General features: G+C 39.6%; 1 protein-coding gene across 1 annotated transcript; it reads right to left on the reverse strand.

The window, feature by feature from the left end:
* Positions 1 to 794: 794 nt before the first annotated feature.
* Positions 795 to 22597, reverse strand: cyp2ae1 (cytochrome P450, family 2, subfamily AE, polypeptide 1). Its single transcript, XM_067445526.1, has 10 exons — positions 22505 to 22597; positions 16996 to 17198; positions 16756 to 16918; positions 16522 to 16671; positions 13899 to 14059; positions 13559 to 13735; positions 10275 to 10413; positions 9995 to 10182; positions 4368 to 4509; positions 795 to 4285 (listed from the first exon to the last, which is right to left on the reverse strand). Exons 2-10 carry the CDS (start codon positions 17191 to 17193, stop codon positions 4110 to 4112), a joined length of 1494 nt encoding a protein of 497 aa, XP_067301627.1. The 5' UTR covers positions 17194 to 17198; positions 22505 to 22597; the 3' UTR covers positions 795 to 4109.
* Positions 22598 to 22677: the final 80 nt, after the last annotated feature.

Raw genomic sequence — 22677 nt, forward strand, 5'->3', positions numbered from 1 at the left:
ACTCTACAAAGAGCGAGGTTGAGATTATCTGTGACAACAGACCTGATTAAAAAAAAAAACAAGTTCAACAACTTATCTCTTTTAATACCCTGAATGAGAGGAAGGAACATTTTTGAGCAGAGTTCGATTCTTTGATTTCTTCGGTTTAAAACACTATAAGTCACACGTTTAAGTCACTGGTTTACTAAAGGAATTGTGGGAATGAGGAAAAAAAGTGAGTAGTATCCAGCTGGTCATGTGATCTTGACATCACTCCGTGTAAGATGATGCATTTTTGGCCACTGATGTGATTTGACTAAAGCTGCCTGTTTCCTTTCATCTCTGTATAATGAAATGGTTAACTGTTCATTTATTTTTGCATAAGTTGGCAATACTTTTGTTTAAAGGTATAACATGCCATGTTATAACTACAGTAAAATAAAATGCATGACTTTCAAAGTTTTTTTCTCTTTCCTCCACTAGGTGGTGCCACTCACTCAACAGATGTTAGTGAAATTTGGGATTCAGACATGAATAGGATCTTACTTGACTGATGATTTTCTATAAGTTAAAAGCAATAACCACTGAAAATGCTTAATATCTCAAGCTTGTGATTGTGATAGCAGACTGGTCTCACCCTTCTCCGTTTGAAGATAGGAAGCTATGTCATCGAAATACTTCTGCATCAGATGGCAATTATGATCATCATAGATCATACTCAGTCAAACCTGTGACCAAAATGATCCAAAGATACTTAAAGTCAACAGGCAAACCTAGAAAAACAATAATAAAAGAAAAAAAGGCAGATGCAATGATAAGAGATTAGGGAAAATGTATTCATTTAAATAGGAGGACAGATGAACTCATGGTTGACCTTCAGAGAGAAACTTGCACTTGTACATTGTTGCCTGTGGAGGGCAGTGCATATTTTCATGCAACTGTTTACGCAAGACTTGATTATGAAATTAAACCTAAAATGTTACATCTATAATAATCTGACCTGGATTTATATGTGTTTAATGCATTACACAAAACAGCAACATGAATTCTGCATGTAAAAAGACAAACAAACAAAAAAATGCTGCTCATTTTGAGTCCATGGGGACTTTGATGTTTACAATTGATATGAGATTTGATTGAGAATTACATCCGTAATGTCTTATTAATATTATTTTATATTTCCGCCTTATTTGTATAAGAAACACTGTAATGATCATCATACAAAACAGATATTTACACTAGAAATATGCACCATCACTTCTTAAACCCATAGTCAAGTTCACAATTTTACATGCCATGTCCGGAAATGCACCTAATTATAATTCAGGTGTCACTGTGGGGTCTGTATCTGAGGAAGCCATTACCTCACAGAAATTACATTACACCCTTGACCTCGTCCTGATCATGCCTAAAGCATTTTTTATGGTGTTTGTGTTTGTTCATCACCTGAGACATACGCAGAGCTAGTCTAGATCACTGCCAGTTTACTTGACTTTCAAGGGAAGTTACGGAGTGAAATTCAAGACTTTTAATTGTCAATTGAACAACTGTAAATGAATGACCATGATCCTGGATGTGACCTTATTAATATTCACGAGCCATATTTACCATAAATATAATAAATCCAGGACTTTTTCTTTCATTGTTCCTGGTTGGTGGAACAATCTTCCGTCCTCCATACGCACGACAGAATCACTCGCTTCATTCAAAAGACAGGTTAAAAACTCATCTCTTCCATGAGCACTTAATCTTATCATAAAAAAACCTCTTCCTCCTCTATTTCTCTTTTCTTCTTCCCTTTTCTGGTGTTTGCAACTCTGCGTAGTATACAAATCTTGGTATTTAGGGCACGTTTTGCGTTTCTTTGCCTCTTCTTTACGGATCGCTTCCTGTACTCCTGAGTTGTAAATCGTTTTGGATAAAAGCGTCTGCTAAATGCATAAATGGAAATGTAAAAAGTAAATGTATCATCCTGTGAAGGTATGCATGAGTTGTGTGGCTTTGTAGATGTGCCACGCCAACTTGGCATTGAGATACAATACCAGACCAGCTTTCATATTTGCTCAAATATTTCACATGGCCTTTCTTTCAAACACATGTATTGCACTATATCCTTTTCAATATAGTGAAAAGTGAATAAGCTACTTTGAAAATTAAATAATTTTCAGATGCCCTAATTTTCCTCAGTTTATAAATGGAAGTATGATCATGTACACATACAGTCCCTGACAAAAAAGTCTTGTCGCTTATCTATTTTCTAGAAATACCTTTTAATTATTTAATTGGTGTTAGAAATAGCTCATATGAAAAGCTTAAACCCTCCAAAATGATGTTTAATGCACTGAAATAAATAATGTTCACAGAAAAAATATTTATCATTTAATCAAGACAGAAAGGTCAAATTTTGGCAAGACAAAAGTTTTGTCGCCTATACAGAAATGGAACAAATTTACTGCAAATACAAAAATATGTCAGCAAATTAAGTTGTGGTGCTGTGAGATCCAAATTTAATATCTTGTATGACTTCCATGAGCTTGAAGGACTGCATCCATGCGGTTTGGCAAGGATTCATACAATTTATTGATGAAGTCATCAGGAATAGCTAAGAAAGCAGTCTTGCATGCCTCCCAGAGTCCATCAATATTCTTTGGTTTCGTCTTCCATGCGTCCTCTTTCATCCTACCCCACATATGCTCAATGATGTTTATGTCTGGTGACTGGGCTGGCCAATCCTGGAGCATCTTGATCTTCTTCGCCTTGAGGAACTTTGATGTGGAGATGGAAGTATGCGATGGAGCACCGTCCTGCTGCAGAATTTGGCCTCTTTTATGGTTGGGAATATAAGAGGTAGCTAAGATTTCTTGGTATTTTTAGACTATTGATGTTGCCTTCCACCCTGCAGATCTCTCGCACACCCCCATACTGGATGTAACCCCAGACCATGATTTTTCCGCCACCAAACTTCACTGTTTTCTGGGTGAATCTCGGATCCATTCTGGCTCCAGTAGGTCTCCTGCAATATTTGCGGCGACTGTGGTGTAATTCAACAGAAGATTCATCTGAAAAATCCACCTTCTGCCACTTTTCCAGCGTCCATCCTTTTAGCAGGCTGTGGGCCTTGGCAAATGCCACACGGTTTTTCAATTGTCTTTTGTTTAGTGCTGGCTTCTGGGCACTGATTCGACCATGGAGGCCATTTCGAGACAGAATCCAACAAACTGTTCTGGTTGACACAGGGACTTCAGGTGACCAGGTCTCGTGGAGCTCTGCTGCAGTGGAAAATGGGCTGGCCTTGGATTTTCGAGCCAACAAACGGTCCTCTCGAGCAGTTGTCTTGCGGTGTCTGCCTGACCTGGGCTTGTCAAAAAACGTCTCCAGTCTCTTCAAATCTTTTTTTTATCCTCTGTACTTGACGCTGAGACACATTGAAGGTGTCTGCCACATCAGCAGTGGATCTGGTCTTCAGCCTCTTGATAATCAAAACTTTAGTCTCTGGGTGAATCTTAGGCATGTTTGCAGAGGTCTAGTTGCAGTTGATGTGAAGGTCTAGTGTACTGGGGTTCTTTTTATACACACTTGAGACCTAATTGATCCATTATTAGTCACAGGTGAAGCTCATATGATAAGGTGACAACACTTATGTCTTTGCAAAAATTGACTCAATGGGCTTTACCAAGCTGTGAATATTAGAATACTTTTTGAAAGTTTAGTTTTTCACTGAAACATTATCACAAAAGCTGGTGGGATTAAAATGAGCCTTCTTGTAAAAAAATCTTGATTAGAAATATATTTCAGCGGCACTTTAGGTCAATTTGTACACAAGCGACAAGACTTTTGTCAGGGACTGTACTTCTATTTAAAATTTTGGGGTCAGACATCTTTTCTTTTCCGTCTCTGAAAAACTATTTAGCAGCACAACTATTTGCAACATTGATTATAATTAAAAAAGAAAGTTTAAGTAAGGTCAGATTGAGCAGAAATGCATTACAGCCCTTCAGTAATTAAGTTTGTGAGCTGTAGCTGTGGGTTCCTTTGGGAGTTGAACCCGTGAAATGAACACTGGCGCTTGAACGTGATTAAGCGACAGGACTGCTTTAAGGAAGTTGATTTTGGAAGGATTAAAATCTACACTATCGAGGCACAGCATGTATCTGGAAAGGTTCAGGACCAGACGAGACGCTCATAGATCCTTTGAGACTCAGCGTTTGTCCCTCAAGAGGCAGGAAGGTAAAGCGCTGCATCAGAGACATGAAGAAGAGGAAGAGCTCCATACGGGCGAGCTGCTCACCCGGACACATCCTCTTACCTGGAAATCACCGTCTGGATCAGTAAATATGTTCATAATCTGATTAAACTCATGATGCTAGAGCTGTATGCACATGACCTACCAATTGAAAAAGGGATGAAAGTGTCCCTCTTCAAAAACATGCCGTTTTCATCCAGAAAGTGTGCAGGGTTGAATTCATTCGGAGTGCTGTACTCATTCTTATCCTGTAGGATTGTCTTTAGCATCGGCAGCACTATCACACCCTGTAATAAACAAACATAAAGAGTTATCGATTAATTGTAGAAGACCTATTATGCACATTGTTTTTCTCATATTCTCCATTGTTGCAGCTCCTCGCTTCAGTCTGTCAGTAACGCTCGGTTTAGTTCCTGTCTCTATAGCCCCTTTCACACTGCGATTCCAGCAAATACACGGATAATGCGACCCGGCATTTGTTCCCGGGCCGCTAGATTTGGTCCATTCACACTGCCAGCGAAATACCGTAATATGTGCACTTTCACACACAACCCGTAACGGTCCCGGATCGAGTTGACACTTGACATCCTGATGTGACGTATAACGGTGAGCGATCTCAGCTTCAGCGCGGATAGTAAGGAGCTCCGTGGTCTCGACTTGTGTCCAGTTTGCACACATTTCTGCTTGTTTAATTTTAGTTTCTTTTGTATACGAACACTCTCTGCGTTTAAAACACAGACGAGCTCTTCTGGCACTGCAGGGTTGTATTATTGAAAAAACAAGCTCTAGGAGTCGCACGATAACTACGTACACGTTGCGGCATTAGTTTCGGCTTTTGTTCACACAGCGCTCGTACCGGGTCGAATCCCGCAATATTACTAGGTCCCCGACCCGGGTCGAATTCGGTAATCAATCCCGGGACGTGGTTACTTTCACACAGAAGGCGACCCGGCAATGTTCCGGGAATATTGCGGGTCCGACGTGCAGTGTGAAAGGGGCTTATGAAGACCCTCCTTCTGAAAAGCACAGTGTTCTGATTGGTCAGCTGGACCGGTGTGTTGTGATTGGTCAATTACTTACAATGGCCCTCATTTATCAATCTTGCGTAGAAACGGGTGTATATGTTGGCGTAAGATTATGCTTACACTCCTCTCACCGCCTGATTTATGAAACTGTGCGCACCTCTGCAATTCAGGTGTACGCAATACTTGCCCTTGATAAATCCCACGGCTGAAAACGATCGTCATTAGAATAACACGCCCCTATATATTCAAGTCTCCGCCTCCCGCACGCCCTCATTTTACGCCATGGACAAACAGAAGACGGCAAAGAAACGAAACTTCTCCGACGTGGAGATCGGGGGCGCTTCCCTGGTGATGGTCTCGATGGGCGCATCTCAATCATCTCACTAGTCCACTAGTCAGGGCACTGATTAGGACATAAGTCAACGGGCTGACTCCCTGATCAGTGCTCTGACTACTGAACTAGTGAGATGATTGAGATGCGCCCATCGAGACCATCACCAGGGAAGTGGAAAAAAAAACGAAATTGTTTTATTTGGGAGTTTAAAGAGTGGGATTAAAGGCGCTCACAAAAACAAAATATGGACCCAAATTACGAGTAGCTACTGTTAGTGTGGGGGTTGAGAAGCGCACTCCAGCAGTTTAAAGCTGTTTGGATGATAAATTACCATCACTGCATTATTTTACAGCACGTTTTGAAACAATTAGCATTTAATTTCGTATCGCGGCACATGTATTGGGGTGTACAATAGTGATGATGATGTGATGTGGAGTAAGATTCATTCACATTAATAATTACATGACAATTTGTAAGATTCTTCTTCTTATTATTATGATTATTATTCTTAATGACGCTTGTTATTTAGAAGAAGAATGCCGTTTTTATTGATTTTATTATTATTTAAAAGAAGAAGGCCATTTTTATTATTTTGTCAGTCTGAATTATTTTAGTCCCAGTCCGTGCGCAGCTGCCGGGCCAGGCGCGGGCCTGAAACGTCAGATAAAGCGCACAGGCTCGCGACTGGAGGAATACATATGCCTACAGATCAAACGCTTTGGTAAAGTCACACAAATTAAACATTGACGTTCATGTTGCACAAAAATAAACACTAAATGTTGTTGTTGTGGTTTTTAACAGTGGGTCATATAGCATATCTTGTCAGTGCGTTTTGTGGTGTTAGGAATTGTTTTTCTGCGCATTTTCCCGCTAACTCAAACATGCGTACACCACCTCCTGAGCTGGCGTAGGATTTGAGCGTGCCGTACGCCAACGTCCATATTGATAAATCTCAAAGTCACCGTGGGTTTGGGTGTACGCAAGGTGTACGCTGGAAATTTGGTGTACGCACTTTTGATAAATGAGGGCCAATGTGTCTAGAAAATGTCCCGCCCCTTACCATAACTGTGAGATTTCTCACTCTACTAAGGCTACATTCAGACTGGGTTTTTTGCTCATATGTGACTCAGATCTAGCCTGACATCATCATACTCAGTTCCAGTCAGAATATGAGCCTGATACTGCTCCATTGGGCTGTGATTATGGGGCGTGTTTCAACCGAACCAGGAAAGACCTTGATTGGGTAGACCTACGACCAACGGAGTAACGGTGCGTTCTTCGTATGTACGAGGTGAGAAGTCGTGTTTAAGACATCATGTCCATTCAAGTCTCTTTGGTCTGAGCAAGACGGCAGTGTAACCCTAATGCTGCGTTCACACCGCACGCGAATGACGCGAATAAATCGCGCTATTCGCGCGAAGTTGAACGCGTGAACATTTTGAATCCATTCGCTTCATTCGCGCGCCAAATTCGCTTCATTCGCGTGTGACATTCCCTACACAACAGACGCGAATTCGCGTCATGGGAGGGGTTTCTGCTAGTCATTTTGACTGGGTCACTTGACTTCTTTTCTGTAAAAAATACTACTGTTAATGTGTGACAAAACGTAGTTTGAAGACTTTTTCAGGCGATAATATTGTTGTTTAATGCTCAAATCTGTGTTTTTTTATACATTCGCGTGTGACATTCACTACACAACAGACGCGAATTCGCGTCATCGGAGGGGCTTCTGCCAGGCAGCGGCAGTCGGCAGAAAGACTATCCGAGTTAAGGCTGCTCTCACCGGGGTTGATGAGCGCTGAGCTCCGGTGATCGCCTGGGGCTCACACCTCCGAAAACACCAGATCAAATTTTCAAATAGGAGCTCTCTTAATAAATAAATCACATATTTGAGCTTTAAACAACTACATTCTCGCCTGAAAAACTATTAAAAGTACATTTTGTGACACAATAGAGTAGTATTTTTAAATTACTCTGGCCTCGGGGTTCCCCTATGGGTTTCCCATCCGTCACTTCACCACGTGACAGCAGTAAGCAGGCTCCTCATTGGTTAACGCGGCGCGAATATCCGCCAAAGTTCAGATTTTTCAACTTGAGCGATTCGCGTGTTTCGCGCGGTTCGCGCGAATCACGCGTTCAAAACGCTCAATTCGCGTGATAATTGCCGCTTCATTCGCGCGAATCGCGCCATTCGCGCCGCCTCATTCGCGCGAATCGCGCCGCAGAATGCCTATTCGCGTCTCTGCATTGACTTAACATGTAAATCACTCGCGCGAATCGCGTCATTCGCGTGCGGTGTGAACGCAGCATAACAGTGTCACTGCTAAATACCCGTTATTCCACCATGTTTCTCACGGATTGGGCTTAAAGAAAATCCCAAACTTCCAACTAGTATTTATGACTTTGTGGCAGCGTTCATATGTGATATATATTGAGCGACACCGTTGTCAACAGTTCTTAACTGCACGCATGCTGGAAGTAGAAGAAGATGATGAGTGTAAACAATCTTTGCTGGTGTTGTAAAAAGAATTTAAGGATACACAGAGTACTAACTAACACGATCATCATTTTTAAGAGATATAGTAAAGGTGAATGCATATACGAACAAGTTCTCCATTTAGGATCAGAACAAATTCAACCTAAGTGCTCATTGCTGACGTGGATGATTACGTTACTGTTGATCATCTGTCCATCATCATATAAAGCCCGCCCTGACAATTTCATTGGGCTGAACAGCTCCTGTTCAGGCATAGATGCTCCACAATGAATAAAGACCAGATTGAATTTACCAAACTCAAATGTTGTGGGCGGGGCTAAATCCAGGCTGGCATCCAGGCTAACTCAGATCGGTTTTTGTCATGACAATGTGAACAGCACAAATCACATGAAATCTGATCTTTTCAATTCCGATTTGCGATTTGTGCCACTAAATTCAATACAAGGTAAGATGTTTTTACAACGCGACCTCAGTCTGAAGAGTCATATCCAGGGTATATACAGCAATCCTTAAGTTAAATGTACTACTTTTTAATACCTTTTTTACTACCTTCAGAATATTTTTTAAAACCATCACGACACTGAATTGCAAGTGTTAATCAGTGACCTTTCTATTATTTACACAGATTTTGACATGTATAACATACAAAAAAGAATAGATATAGAATCGACACCAGGAGGAAATCTGCTATAAGTTATCATTTAGTAAAATTCAGTACACAGTAAAATAGATCTCAACATTCACAAAGGTTGGTTAAGGAGAAGCATTACTGCATACACATTTGATTTCAATTAATAATTTGTAATTCAGCAGTTAAATTATTTAGTGTTTTTTTCCAACAACAAAACCTGAGCCAAATATTACATTTATATAACTGTGATAAGTTGTTGAATTTAACAAAATACTAAAAACTAGTGCTGTCAATCGATTAAAAACTTTAACTAGATTAATCACACATTTTTTCTGATTAATCGCAATTAATCGCAATAAAAAAGAAATGTTTTTGTACGTTTTTAATATTTTTTTTAATATAATAATTTCACAGTTAATCAAATTAATGTAGAAGCAACATAAAGACAGTATATTTTAAATACTTGTTTAAATGGCATCTTTTTATGAATGAAGGCCAGTATTACTGATATTAATACAGCTACTGATTTTTTTTATTTTTACATTTATTATTAGGCTTCAAAAATATAACAGTTTTTCATTTGAGTAAACTTAAAACAATGCTAACATAAACCCATAATAAATGTCACGTTTACTCCTGCCCTTCCTGTCTTAACAGTTAGGAAATATACAGAAATTTAATACAGTTATCAAAGTTATAAGCAGTCTGCACTGCATAAACTATAAATTAAATAGTTAATCCTTATTAAAGCTACAAAAGTTATTTAGTCAAGAGCAGCGAGTCACTGCTTTAGGTCTTTCCGTAGTGTTCTAAATGGTGCTCAAGTGTGCATTTCCTGGATGCCCGAACCATGAGAAACATCATATTCTCAAGCATACGTCGCACTGGTGCGTTCACGTCACAGGCCCACACGGAAGAATAAAGTTGAATAAAGTGGTTATTTTTTATAAATGTTTTTGCACACTAAAACTATTCTTGTCGCTTCATAAAATGATTGTAGAGCCACTGTAGTGAGATGGGCTTTGTAACGACGTCTTTAGTGCCTTTATGGGTCTTGAGAGAGGAAATGACATTGGTGTCAAAGAAGTCCTTTCTGAGCCATCGGATTTCAACACTAATATCTTCATCTGTGTTCTGAAAATGAACGGAGGTCTTACGAGTGTTGACCAACGTGAGGGTAAGTAATTAATGACTGGATTTTAATTTTTGGGTGAATAAACCCTTTAAGTAGCACATAACTGACCTTGTTTAGTCACACTGTATGGTACATAACATATGCAATGACCTTCGGGATGTGTTGTCCTCCCACTGTCGTGTCCTTGTTGGCCACTCTGGGAGGCGTAAAGGTGACAATGTTTGCGAACCTCTGAATTTCATGGATCACAGCGTAGGTGTAAGGAAGATTTGTTCGGTCATCCATTAATGGTTGACGTGTCTGTCCAATCACCTGATCGATCTCAAATTGGACTTTCTCTGAAAGAAAATTGTCAAGGAACAACATGTTAATGGGACTTTTTGAGGACAGGCAACAGGAAGTCACATTTGTTAATTGACTGACATCCCACCTTGCACGTCTGGATACTTGACCATGTAGAGTAAAGCCCATCTGAGGGTATTAGAGGTGGTTTCTGTTCCCGCTCCAAACAGATCCACCACACAGTGCATCAGGTTCTCCTCTGTGAACTCTGCCTCGCTGTCCTTACACTGGGAAAGATGGAACACATAAACAATTCCTATATATTCAAAATCTATAGCATATATTTTTTAAATAATTGAAAGTCACATTGATGCACATCTTGATGGAAGGCTCTATTTGACCATGTAGCCATGCTAGGGTTGCCAGGTCTGCAGTTTTCCCTACATTAAATATTATATGTAGAACGCTTCCCATCCCATAATCACAAAGCACTGTGCTATAAAAATGTGACTCAAATTCAGTCAATTTCATCACGAAATTCAAACAATTAATGCTGTTTTGACATTCTTAAATGTGACGCAAGTCATCTCTTCCACTTTAATAAAAGCTACAGCTCAAAAAAACAAGCACGAACATCAGGAGGTATGTTTGAAGATACAGTACAACTTACCAAAATCTGTATCATGTCTCATGTAATCACTCAATCAGTGTTTCAACCGCAGAAAGATGTCAATAAAACAGCTTGTGAACAATGTCACTTTATGTTGCATTTACCTCAGGAAAGGTATCCGATGTTCACAGTTTGTTAGTTAGCTATAAAAAAAAGAATAAAAAAGAATAAAAAAAAGAGAGGAGCTTATTTACTGTCATTATATAAACCGATCAATCATAACATTATGACCTAATATTGTGTTGGTCCGCCTTTTGCTGCCAAAACAGCCCTGACCCATCAAGGCATAGACTCCACTAGACCCCTGAAGGTGTGCTGTGGTATCTGGCATCAAGATGTTAGCAGCAGATCCTTTAAGTCCTGTAAGTTGTGAGGTGGGGCCTCCATGGATCTGACTTGTTTGTTCAGCACATCTCACAGATGCTCGGTTGGATTGAGATCTGGGGAATTTGGAGGCCAAGTCAATGCCTCAAACTCATAGTTGTGCTCTTCAAACTATTCCTGAACCATTTGTGCTTTGTGTCAGGAGCATTATCCTGCTGGAAGAGCCACAGTCACCAGAATACCGTTTCCATGAAAGGGTGAACATGGTCTGCAACAATGCTTAGGTAGGTGGAGCGTGTCAAAGTAACTTCAACATGGATGGAGGACCCAATGTTTCCCAGCAGAACACATTTTTCCATAGTGCATCCTGGTGCCTTGTGTTCCCCAGGTAAGCGATGCACACACACACCTGACCATCCACGTGATGTAAAAGAAAACATGATTAATCAAACCAGGCCATCTTCTTCCATTGCTCCGTGGTCCAGTTCTGATGCTCACGTGCCACTGCTGGAGCTTTCGGTGGTGGACAGCGGTCAGCATGGGCACCCTGACTGGTCTGTGTCTATGCAGCTCCATACACAACAAACTGAGATGCTCTGTGTATTCTGACACCTTTCTATCAAAACCAGCATTAACTTCTTGAGCAATTTGAGCTCCATACAGGCCAGCCTTCACTCCCTCTACGTGCATCAATGAGCCTTGTCCGCCCATGACCCTGTGGCTGGTTCTCCACTGTTCCTTCATTGGAGCACTTTTGATAAATACTGACCACTGCAGACCGAGAACCAAGGACGGACTGGGGCTAAAAAACAAACCTGGACTTTCTCCCAAATAGGCCCATCATCCAGCCATTCGCCCCTAGCCATGTGCAACAGACACTGTACTATGGTGTACTATGTACTACATTGTACTTGGCCCTCTTTTCTTTAACTTTTACCATCCACCTCTCTCCTTACGGTTTCTGTTAGCCAGTCTGCCATGTTTCGATTCTGGAAATCCGGGGACCAATCACAAACTGGCTTGTATGCCGACTCGTCTTCCTCAGGTTTTTTTGTTTTGTTTTTTTGCAAGTAGCATTATATAAGTGATCGTATTAGTGCCCCGGCTGATGGCTTCACAGACTTTTTTTTTTGTTGCCGACGGCCGTTGGACGGCCGTTCTGGACTTTTCCAGAATGCACAGATTGCCAATCCGTCCCTGCCGGGAACACCCCACAAGAGCTGCAGTTTTGGAGATGCTCTGACCCAGTCGTCTAGTCATCACAATTTGGCCCTTATCAAACCTCTCAAATCCTTACGCTTGCCCATTTTTCCTGCTTCCAACGCATCAACTTTGAGGACAAAATGTTTACTTGCTGCCTAATATATCCCACCCACTAACAGGTGCCGTGATAAAGAGATCATCAGTGTTATTCACGTCACCTGTCAGTGATCATAATGTTATGCCTGATTGGTGTATGTATATGTTTGAATAAATTAGCCATAAAAATGTTTGTATACAAACATTTCAGTTTTTAGATGGCTGTAATTATTATATCTAAAAATAATGTTATTTAATATAATACCTCTGTTATTAATTGCAACCAATAGTATAGTCTATGGAATTGTGAGATATAAACTCGTAATTCTGACATTATAACTCGCAGTTGTGACTTTATATCACACGATTCTAAGAAAAAAGTCAGAATTGTGATATAAAAAGTCACACAACAGTGGCACAACAAGCTTCCATCATTTATTAACCCCTTAAAGTATACTTTGTAATATATTTTAACATTTAAAGGTTTAAACTAAACCTATATTCAATTTGAAAGGTTCATATTCTAAATAAATCGGTGGCATTTCAGCTCCAGCACTTATTTCACTAAGGAGAAATTGAAAGTGGCGACAAGTGGTTAAAGTTTGACAAGTTTGCATTATCCAATAAACTTTAAGATGCTGTGACTACACAATCTCTGTAAGTCAGAAAATGATTATTCATAAAGGAGGTGCTACTGCATGTTCCAACTCCTAATAAAGTTTATTTGTGTGCCTCTGTGTGCAAGTCAATTTATGGTGAGAGACATGATGCCTCCCTGATGCATCTCAAGCCTTGACGCCTCTCACGGATCGGGCTGGGCAACATACTCGAGCCTCTCTTCTCTTATATTGAAATCTTTCACCATTTCTCTTTAAAAATTCTCATTTTAGACTCTAATTCATGACCGGTGTTTTGTTTTGCTGTATCCTGTATAGATTTTTTTTTTTTACACAAATGCATCGATTTGCTTCAGAAGGTCTTTATTAACCCCTGGAGCCATGTGGAGCAGTTATATGATGGATAGATGCACTTTTATGATGGATAGATTTTGATGGATATATCATTATTGGATAGATTTTCGGGTGAACTATCCCTTTAAAGGAATATAAATAAACCAGGGCATCTTAGGACAACACTACCTTCTCAATTTGATCCAGATAGCAGTCAATGTAGTCTCTGGGGTTGGACGGGTCTCTCTCCTCCTTGTGTTTTCTGAATTCCTCCTGCATGAAGGGCTTCAGTTTAGACATGCTGGCGAATGCCGTCTGGTGTGTTCCTGGCAGCAACGACATGAGGGTTGGAAACTCATTATATAACTGTTAAGAGACAAATAAAGAACAAAACATTTTCAATGCAACAAGCACCCTTAAATGAAACTAATGATGATAGCACTTGTCAATGAAGCCACTGAATTTCATTTCAGTTTCACTGATCTGTGTTATGATGTTATGATATTGTGATAGCAGGGTGAACTCGTACCCGACCGCAGTTGGAGATGGGCAGCTGTAAGATGTCATCCAAGTACTTCTGCATCAGATGAAACTGATGGTCATCATACTCAAACCTGTGACCAAATACCAACCCACTGATTATATTAGCCACGGCATTGGTCACAAGACGCTGAGGGTCAAAGGGCAAACCTAGAAACACAACCAAATAACAAAAAAACAATTTCATAAGATTTAAGAAAAGAAAATCTGAAAAACAAAGTCTTTCTAAAATATATAGTGGCGTCCAAACGTCTGAGAACAGTGTTTCCATCCACATGCTGAATGTGGACACATGCTCACACACTTACTCTAGAGCTGTGCAATAGTTAACTTTAAATATTTCATCTTCATATTATATTAAAATATATATTATTAATATAAACATATTATTAATACAAAAAATATTTATGATTATTACATATTTATGATAACTACAATTGTATTTATTTATTAATTAATTATTTTTTTCTTCTAAAAAACATTTAAATCTTACAATTTTCTGTTTATTTGCACACAAAAAAACAGGATTTTCAGTGTAGTCACAGACCTTTGGATTTTACTGTATTTGTTTAAAGGGGGGGGTGAAATGCTGTTTCATGCATACTGAGCTTTTTTACACTGTTAAAGACTTGGATTCCCATCCTAAACATAGTCAAAGTTTCAAAAACTAATGTTGGACGTTTGATGGAGTATTTCTGTGTCAAAAATACTCCTTCCGGTTTCTCAAGTTTCAGAGAGTTTTTTCGAGTATGGGTCTACTTGACGTTAAAAGATCGGAAGGTCCTTGTATGGGCCGTACGGGCTCTTCTCCCGGTAGGGTGCGCGCGCGTCACTAGCGCGAGAGAGGAAATGCACGCTGTAAACAGTAAACTGCTCTCAGGTGCAGATCCAGTCGTCCGTGAACACTAATGTCGGTTATAGTCCGCGCCGCTCTCCACTTCATTCCTCCACTTTGACATTAAGCGACTTCAACGCTTCAGCACAGCATTCCGGGAAGGCAGCGCTGCATTTGAACCGATTTGAACGCAGAAATGCTTCAGTCGCATCGCAAAGTGGATCTCCACACTCCAAGAAGTGTGTTTTTGACGGAGCCGTCCCAGCGATAAAGGTTCGGTCCTGCTTTGGAAGCAGCCGGTGAGTAAAACTGCTTCAAATGTCTGTGCTGTTGGCTATCGTCACGTGAGTAAACATTAGTAAACGACACGATCGCGTGCTTCGTCATTCAAATGCGCTAACGGACTCTATTGCTGTTCTATGTAACTTGTTACACTACTCTGACGTGCAAAACCGTTTTGCTTGCTACTAAGGTTTGGTCGCATACAATAGTCCATAAACCGAATCATGTCATGTTGACAGGCCACTAAATACAGTCCATACCACAGAGACGGACGTCCTGCTGTTGCTGTTTCTATTTCAGCCTCCGAATTAGATTCTGGATCATATCTATTAGCTGAGATAGCGATGGGTTTCTATTTTTTTTACAGTCTATGGTTTCTCCACGCTTGAGGACGTCACCGCTTTGCGCATATGTCATTCTTTAGCTCCGCCCACACGATACGCCTCCAGGCTCTCGTTTTTTTCCGGAAAGACTCGGTACAGCCCATATTTCTTTTACAAATATAATAAAACGAAAGACTTTTCGGAGATATGAAGGATGCAATACTACTCTATAGGTACTCAAGATTGACATGAGATTGACTGAAACTGAGTGTTTCACCCCCCCCTTTTAATAAAAAGATAAACTTAAAAAAGAAGTTTTATTATTAAATTATGTATTTTTTAATGTATGGTTAATACATTTATTACTATATTTACACTACATGTATTAATTATTACTATTAAATTATTACTATTATTATGACTATAAACATTTAAATCCCCAAAACTTTCTGTATATTTGCATTTACAAAAAAAAAAAAAAAAAAAAAAGCCAGGATTTTCAAAGTAGTCTCAGACTTTGGGATCTCACTGTATACATTTAATTAAAAATTATAATTAAGATGATTTGTGAGTATTTATGATGATTTCATTATTACTACATTATATTTATTGTATGTATAATCAATAAAACATTTAAATCCTAAAGATTTCATTAAATCCCAGATTGCAATGTAGGCTAGTGTCAGACTTTTGGATCTCACTGTATATATTTAAATAAAAAGAGTTTTTTTTTTTTTTTTAATGGTTACTACATGTATTACTACATTTATTACTAATACAATTTTGGATCTCACTGTATATATTTAAAGTATGTATTTTTTATTTATTGTTACTACATTTACACTACATTTATTACTGATACATTTTGGATCTTACTGTATATATTTAAATAAAAAGCAAAAATTAAGCAAATATGTGGTTTCCCAGATGTTTGACCTTCAAAAAAGACCCTTGCACTTGCATATAGTGGCCTCTAGAGGATAGTATACACACACAGCCCTTCAAGACACAATCTTGACATTGAAGTCAAATTTCATTCCCTGGTTATAATACTTTTTTTTTTTTTAGATTTTTTTTAGATTCATTGTGTTTTTGTATTTTCTGGAGTTGACAGTCAATCTTGCTTGTAAAGAAAAAAAAGGGTGTTTGGCAGTAAAAAGATGCTCACTGACCTTGTTCAGTCACTACCGAGTCACAGAGAAAGTGACACTCCTGAAGGATGGAGGTTTCTAGAGTTTTCTTTCCCACACCAAAGTATTTCAGCGTTGCCAGAGCGAAACGCCTCTGATGCCGCCACATGTGCCCACTTGACATTACTAGCCCTATAAAGAAAGATTGATTTTATGTAATGATTTTGCCAGTATTTGAATCAGACCGGTGCAATATGACTTTTTTTCCATCTGTACCTTTCCCTTTACTGAGCTTGTCAACTATAGGGAAGTACGGCCGGTCTGTGAAGATGTCCGCCTGCTCCACGAACGCCTCTTTGAAAGTGTCGTATCCAGTGAGCAGAATGCAGGGCTTGCTTCCCAGATAAAGTGTGCTCACATCTCCATACCTCTCAGCAATCTGATCAACATGATCCTCAAGTTATACATTCACATAAAATCATTTAACTCATTTTGCATGCATCATACGTGACTTACCCTCTGAAAGGAGCCCAGTGGATCACTAAAGCCTATATTAATAATGTTTCCAATGACCGGCAGAGGGAAGGGTCCTGGTGGCATGTTCTTTGACTGAAGATCTCGCAGGTGTTTCACCAACAGCAGCACACACAGAAATATCAGGAATCCCTGAACATCCATCCACTGACCCATCAGCTGTGACAACACTGACGCCATGCTTACTAAGACCAGAGACACCATTACACAGACATTTTACATTAATGTAACAAAAGATTTCTATTTCAAATAAGCACTGACAAAAAAAATCCTTTAAAAAATGTTAGACCTTCTTGATTTTGATCTCTACTAGAGCATTTTAATGCTTGAAAACACATTACTCTTCTCATATTCTCCATTGTTGCAGCTCCCCTCTTCAGTCTGTCAGTAACGCTCTGTTTAGTTCCTTTCTCTATGAAGCCCCTCCTTCTGAAAAGCACGATGTGCTCTGATTGGTCGGCGGGACCGGTGTGTAATGATTGGTCAAGCGCTTTGAGCGTGTTTGGGAAAATGTTCCGCCTTTTACTAGGGCTGGGCGATATGGCCAAAATTTCATATCCCGATATAGCTCATTTGATATCCCGATAACGATATACATAAAGATATAGCAATTTTTCTGTTAATTCAGTTTATGAATAGTCTATACAAAATTGCAATGTGGAAATGCAGTTTGAAATGATATACAACACAAATAAAGGTAGTATGGACTACATTTTTATTTTATTTAGAACCTTTTTTTAAAGCAAGACTGTTGGTAAAGTTAACACCTGCCTAGGGATGTTAAACGATGACCGTTTGACCGATGGCTGACCGTATCAACGTTAACCGATCAAAGTTGTCGGTTAAAATAAATAAAAAAGTGATCTCTGAATTAGGCTATTATACAGTGGACTAAACGCTACTACAGGTGGCCGTCTCATTCCAAAATCTTTTTGTGTGATTGAACATATCCCTCGCACTCAATTTTTCATAACTCGCCTGTTTGTACTTAATAAACCAATAAAAACATTTGGCGTGAGGTCACAGCGTTTGGGTTTGCGCGCTCACAAGGTTTGCAAAAAGTAAACACTCGAGGTTAGAGCCAGAGCAGATGACAGTATGAAGCGTGCATTTCGCTTAAGATGGGCTTACATTTGGAAATATATTACATCTTTATTTCAGTGGTAACACATAAGGTGTTGATCGTCTTTCTTTATTATTGTTACACTACCTCGAACTAAAGCGGCGTCTCTTCGGAGCTGTCATTTTCTTAAATGAGCCGCGGCAATGTTTCAGATGAGCTTCTTACGCTAGACAAATGCCTTTATTTTCAACGCGATCACCTTGTACCCAAACCATTTCGAAACTAATGAGCCATTTGTCCTCTGATTACAAACAAGCTCCTCTGCGGCGCGTTTGCGGGACTCGTGTTTCGCGCTGTGGGGATTTTAAAAAAGTGACGTGGTGAGTGGAAGGGAGGTGGCAGCGCGTGTGTGTGTGTGAGTGAGAGAGCGAGAGAGAGACAGAGGGAGCGCGGCTCGCGGCTGTTATTTCAAATAGCGCAGCATATTTTAAACTAATCGGTTAACCGGTTTCAACCGGCTAATGAGGCTCGGTGGTCGGTCAAGAAAATGTTTAGTTTTCGCCATCACTACACCTGCCATTAAAATATTTCAATATATGGGTATATGGTGTGCCACGCGTAAAAGCCCGTTGCAGCGTCTGTGTCTGAAGTTTGTTTTGAGCGCTTATGCCACTATTCTGGCATAATTACTGAGAATTACCCTGGTCTGAACCGCGTCTACTACCGTCTTCCTCCATGTTTGTTTATGTATTGCAGGGTGCATGGGCATGCCGTGGCGTGAGGTGCATCTTGACGTAAAATTCTGCCATATACGCCTTATCGTGGCGTAAGCGATAGAGCCTTATATAAAACGATAGACATTTTCTATCGTCCAGACGATATATTTCGTCATATCGCCCAGCCATAACCATGGCTGTAGAAAAATATGGACGTAGTGTAGGGCCGGCTCTAGCTCTTTGGTTGCCCTAGGCGAGATGGAGTGTTGCGCCCCCCCACCCCTCCACCCCACTCACTTTTATCGTCTCTATTCTAATTCAGCACATGTCTGTTTTCCTAGGCCTACCCCTAACCGAGAAGCACTTATTATTAAACACATTTTCTCACTTTTTATTGAAAATAAATGCCTTTCCGATCTGATATGTGATGGGAAAAGGGAATAGAGCGAGTGTGGCAAAAGGCGGGATCGAACCTCTGATGAACCTGCATCAAATCTTGATGCCATGCGTCTTACCACTACACTAAAGCCACTGTAAAGAATTTGTTGAACACAGCATATTTGTGTTTAATGTAAATAATATGGCATCTATCGGTAGGCTGCTCCAGTAAAAAAAAAAAAAAAACCAGAGGCCGGATTTATTTCCTTCCGACGCCCACGTAGAGAGCGTTTGTACTTTTCATAAATAACATGCATACGTAATCCATATTTATAACGAACTGGACTTTTGATATTTAAATGACATCCATGTAGGTTATTGATTATTGTCAGTGAAGTTATGTTTGCAATACGTATAGTAATTATGTAGAAAACTAGCAAGTGATAGCTTAGTGACAATATTAATAATATTTATAAAATAAAAATTAGTTCATAAGATTGATACTAAGTAATTTTATTTTGTTTGACAACTTATTGGCTGAGATAAGAAGACTAACCTCTATACTGGGCTTTCTTTTTTTCTCTTTTTCCGTCCCTGTGCATCCGCGGGTTTAGATGCCTCATTTTTGATGAACGCGCAAGATGAGCACTTGCCTGACCTAACGCCTGAACTAATAATCTAATCACCATCAATTCAATCTAATAATCAGGTTGATAAGTAATTAAACGTGTGGCTGAGGGGGTGCCCTATGATGGTCATGTTTAATAAACATTATGTTGTATTTCGCTTGTTGCGATTCTATGCTTAATGGGAAGTAATGGGCGGCACTAGAGCGCGGTCGCGCCCCTAACACAATTGTCGCCCTATAGGCAACCGCCTAGCTCGCCTATAGCAAACGCCGGCCCTGACGTAGTGTCTGCGACGTCATCTATAGGATTTTGAAGAGCAGTATTGAAGCGTAAAGTAGAGACGAGCTGGCCGTCGCCATCTTAGAAGCGCGTCACGCCCAGATAACAGAAAATGGTCAAAGAGGCGGGACGTGGGCGAGCTTATGTGATGCGATGACTAACAGACAGCGGATAAAATGGCTATCCACCTGTCAATTAAAGTGGCCACGCCCTTAATTATGCAGATCTTTAAGGCTCTATATAATATAAAAGAATGAAATATAAAAAAATTCACCCCCCCTCACAGTTGTCATGAAGGGCAAAATTAGCCATATAGACCAAAACCGCAATTTGTACCAGACTGTAAACATGTTTTGTTCTGCTGTAAAGTTGAGAATTTTAACATGGAGCTCAATGAGATTCATTCCTTCTGGAGCCGGTCTCTAGTGGCCAGTTGAGGAATTGCAGTTTAAGTCACTTCCGTATTGGCTTTAACAGAAACAGGGGCAAGTTACCGCTTGTCAGAAGCATGAAGCCAAAGCGCCTTAATCGCCCCCAGGTGGTTGGTCCTAGTTTAGCTCATAAACCCCGCCCACTCCATGTATTCTAATGGGACACGAGACTAACTAAACAATCAAAAATTACACTTCAAATACACTCTGTCATTATAGGTCGTTTTTTTATCACTCTGATGTGTTAGTTTTTTAAACATAAGTTTAGTTTTAGTTAGATATCACTCTCACTAGTTATCTTCCTGCTCTCTACTGCACAGGTCCCAAATCAGCGCAATATGTCAGTGCTATATTCAGACATTGGCGGTTTTTCTACAATGGAAGATAGTGAAGGAGCGTAGTAGTCCATCTTTTTTTACACTCTATGGTTTCAACCAAGTGGCAACCTTCCAGACTCTCTCTTGAAATCAATACGGAAGTGACATAAACTGCAATTCATTGACCGGCCTCTAGAGACAGGCTCCAAAATAGAGTCAATCCTGCAGAAAGTAGTGTATATACTTGTATAAAGTATGCATTTATTTACCTAATTAATCTATAAGAAGTACTGAGTGATGGACTGAAGTGTTGAGGATAGTGAGTGATAATATAACACCAAAACATTTATAAAACTAGGTGAAAGTCAAATGTAAACGGTAAGCTACGGGTATTTTGTGGAGCATGTTTTCTCTCACATCTGAAGAATCAGTGAATGTCTGACTAATAGTCCTGAACTTTTACACGCTGCTTACAGAACTAGGACATGGAGTATGAAACATGTCAGAGAGAAAATACTACTAATTATCATACAGGTCCCATCGAGGAACTCAGACCTGATAAATCAATTCACACAGGACGCTATATTACCGTGTTGACCTTGTAAATGCACAACTGTTGTCAGTTATGAATGTTTATGACAGCGTCTGTTGCACCTGATATGCAGTGGCCTAGTTTCCCACTGATGTTAGTGTTTTATTGTTAGCAGGCCAAATGTTTTACAGAACAAGTCCCTTCCAACAACTCCTTCAGCCGATGTAAGAAAGACATCTGACAACTGTTTGCTCAATGAACAAGTGAGGCCTGTCGGGTCAGAAACACAAACATCTCAAATGTTAATATGGGCTAATCACAAGCACTTTTCCACTTGCCTTCGTGCTTGGTCCCATTTAAGGCTTATGGAACTGCGGTAACATTTCATAACTGTGTTAAAACACACTTCATTAATTTTAATAAGTGTGTAGGGGAGATAACTGCCTGTTCTCAATGGCAGATCAAACTGAGGAGTGTGTAATGATGACAAAGCAAACTATAACTTGATCATTACTTTCGAAAAGTTTTCAAACGTGTAATTTTTCAAGGCAAAACCATTGTTTGCAAGTACCAATTATTTTTTTGTTGCTATTTTAAAATCTATCTTTTCAATCTTATCATACCAGATAGGTTTTACTAATAGGCCTACTTAAAATAGAGAAATCAGAAACAGAAAACATTTAAGTCATTTAAATGAATTGATAAAATAACTAAACCTGACGTGATTCATAGATTTAAGAAAGAAAGAAAGAAAGAAAGAAAGAAAGAAAGAAAGAAAGAAAGAATTCAGCACTAATTTAAATTTAATTTAGCATTTATGTCACAACCTCATGCAGACCCATATGAAACCCAGGATGGGGAAACCCTACGTCAGAATTATTATATTAATTATTCAGAGTTATTTTATTTATGATATGCAAATATAATTATTATTATAAATTTGTTTCAATATTATATCAAGTGGGTGATTTTTGACAAACACTTAAGCATAAAATCCCTTCACGGATAAGACCATTATCAAGAAAACAACGAAGTAAAAGTTAGACTTTGGTGCACAAACACAACTTCAGCAACAACAACAGCAAAATAATTAATGACAAATGGTCGTTAATCTGCATAGATGTCGGTCAGGGTATCTGTACTTACGAGGAAGATGTTTATTTATCGAACAACGGACGGTCGTGGAAACATAAAACTGAATGCGTCGGTCTGCGAGGAGGAAGAAGTGCGGAATGTTGTTGTGATGACGTCACGGCGTATCCGCCCACCGTCCGCCTACTTTTCAACGTCACATCACAAATTAAATATAAAACATAAAT

The sequence above is a fragment of the Pseudorasbora parva genome, chromosome 6 (assembly GCF_024679245.1).
Source record: "Pseudorasbora parva isolate DD20220531a chromosome 6, ASM2467924v1, whole genome shotgun sequence".
NCBI lineage: Eukaryota > Metazoa > Chordata > Actinopteri > Cypriniformes > Gobionidae > Pseudorasbora > Pseudorasbora parva.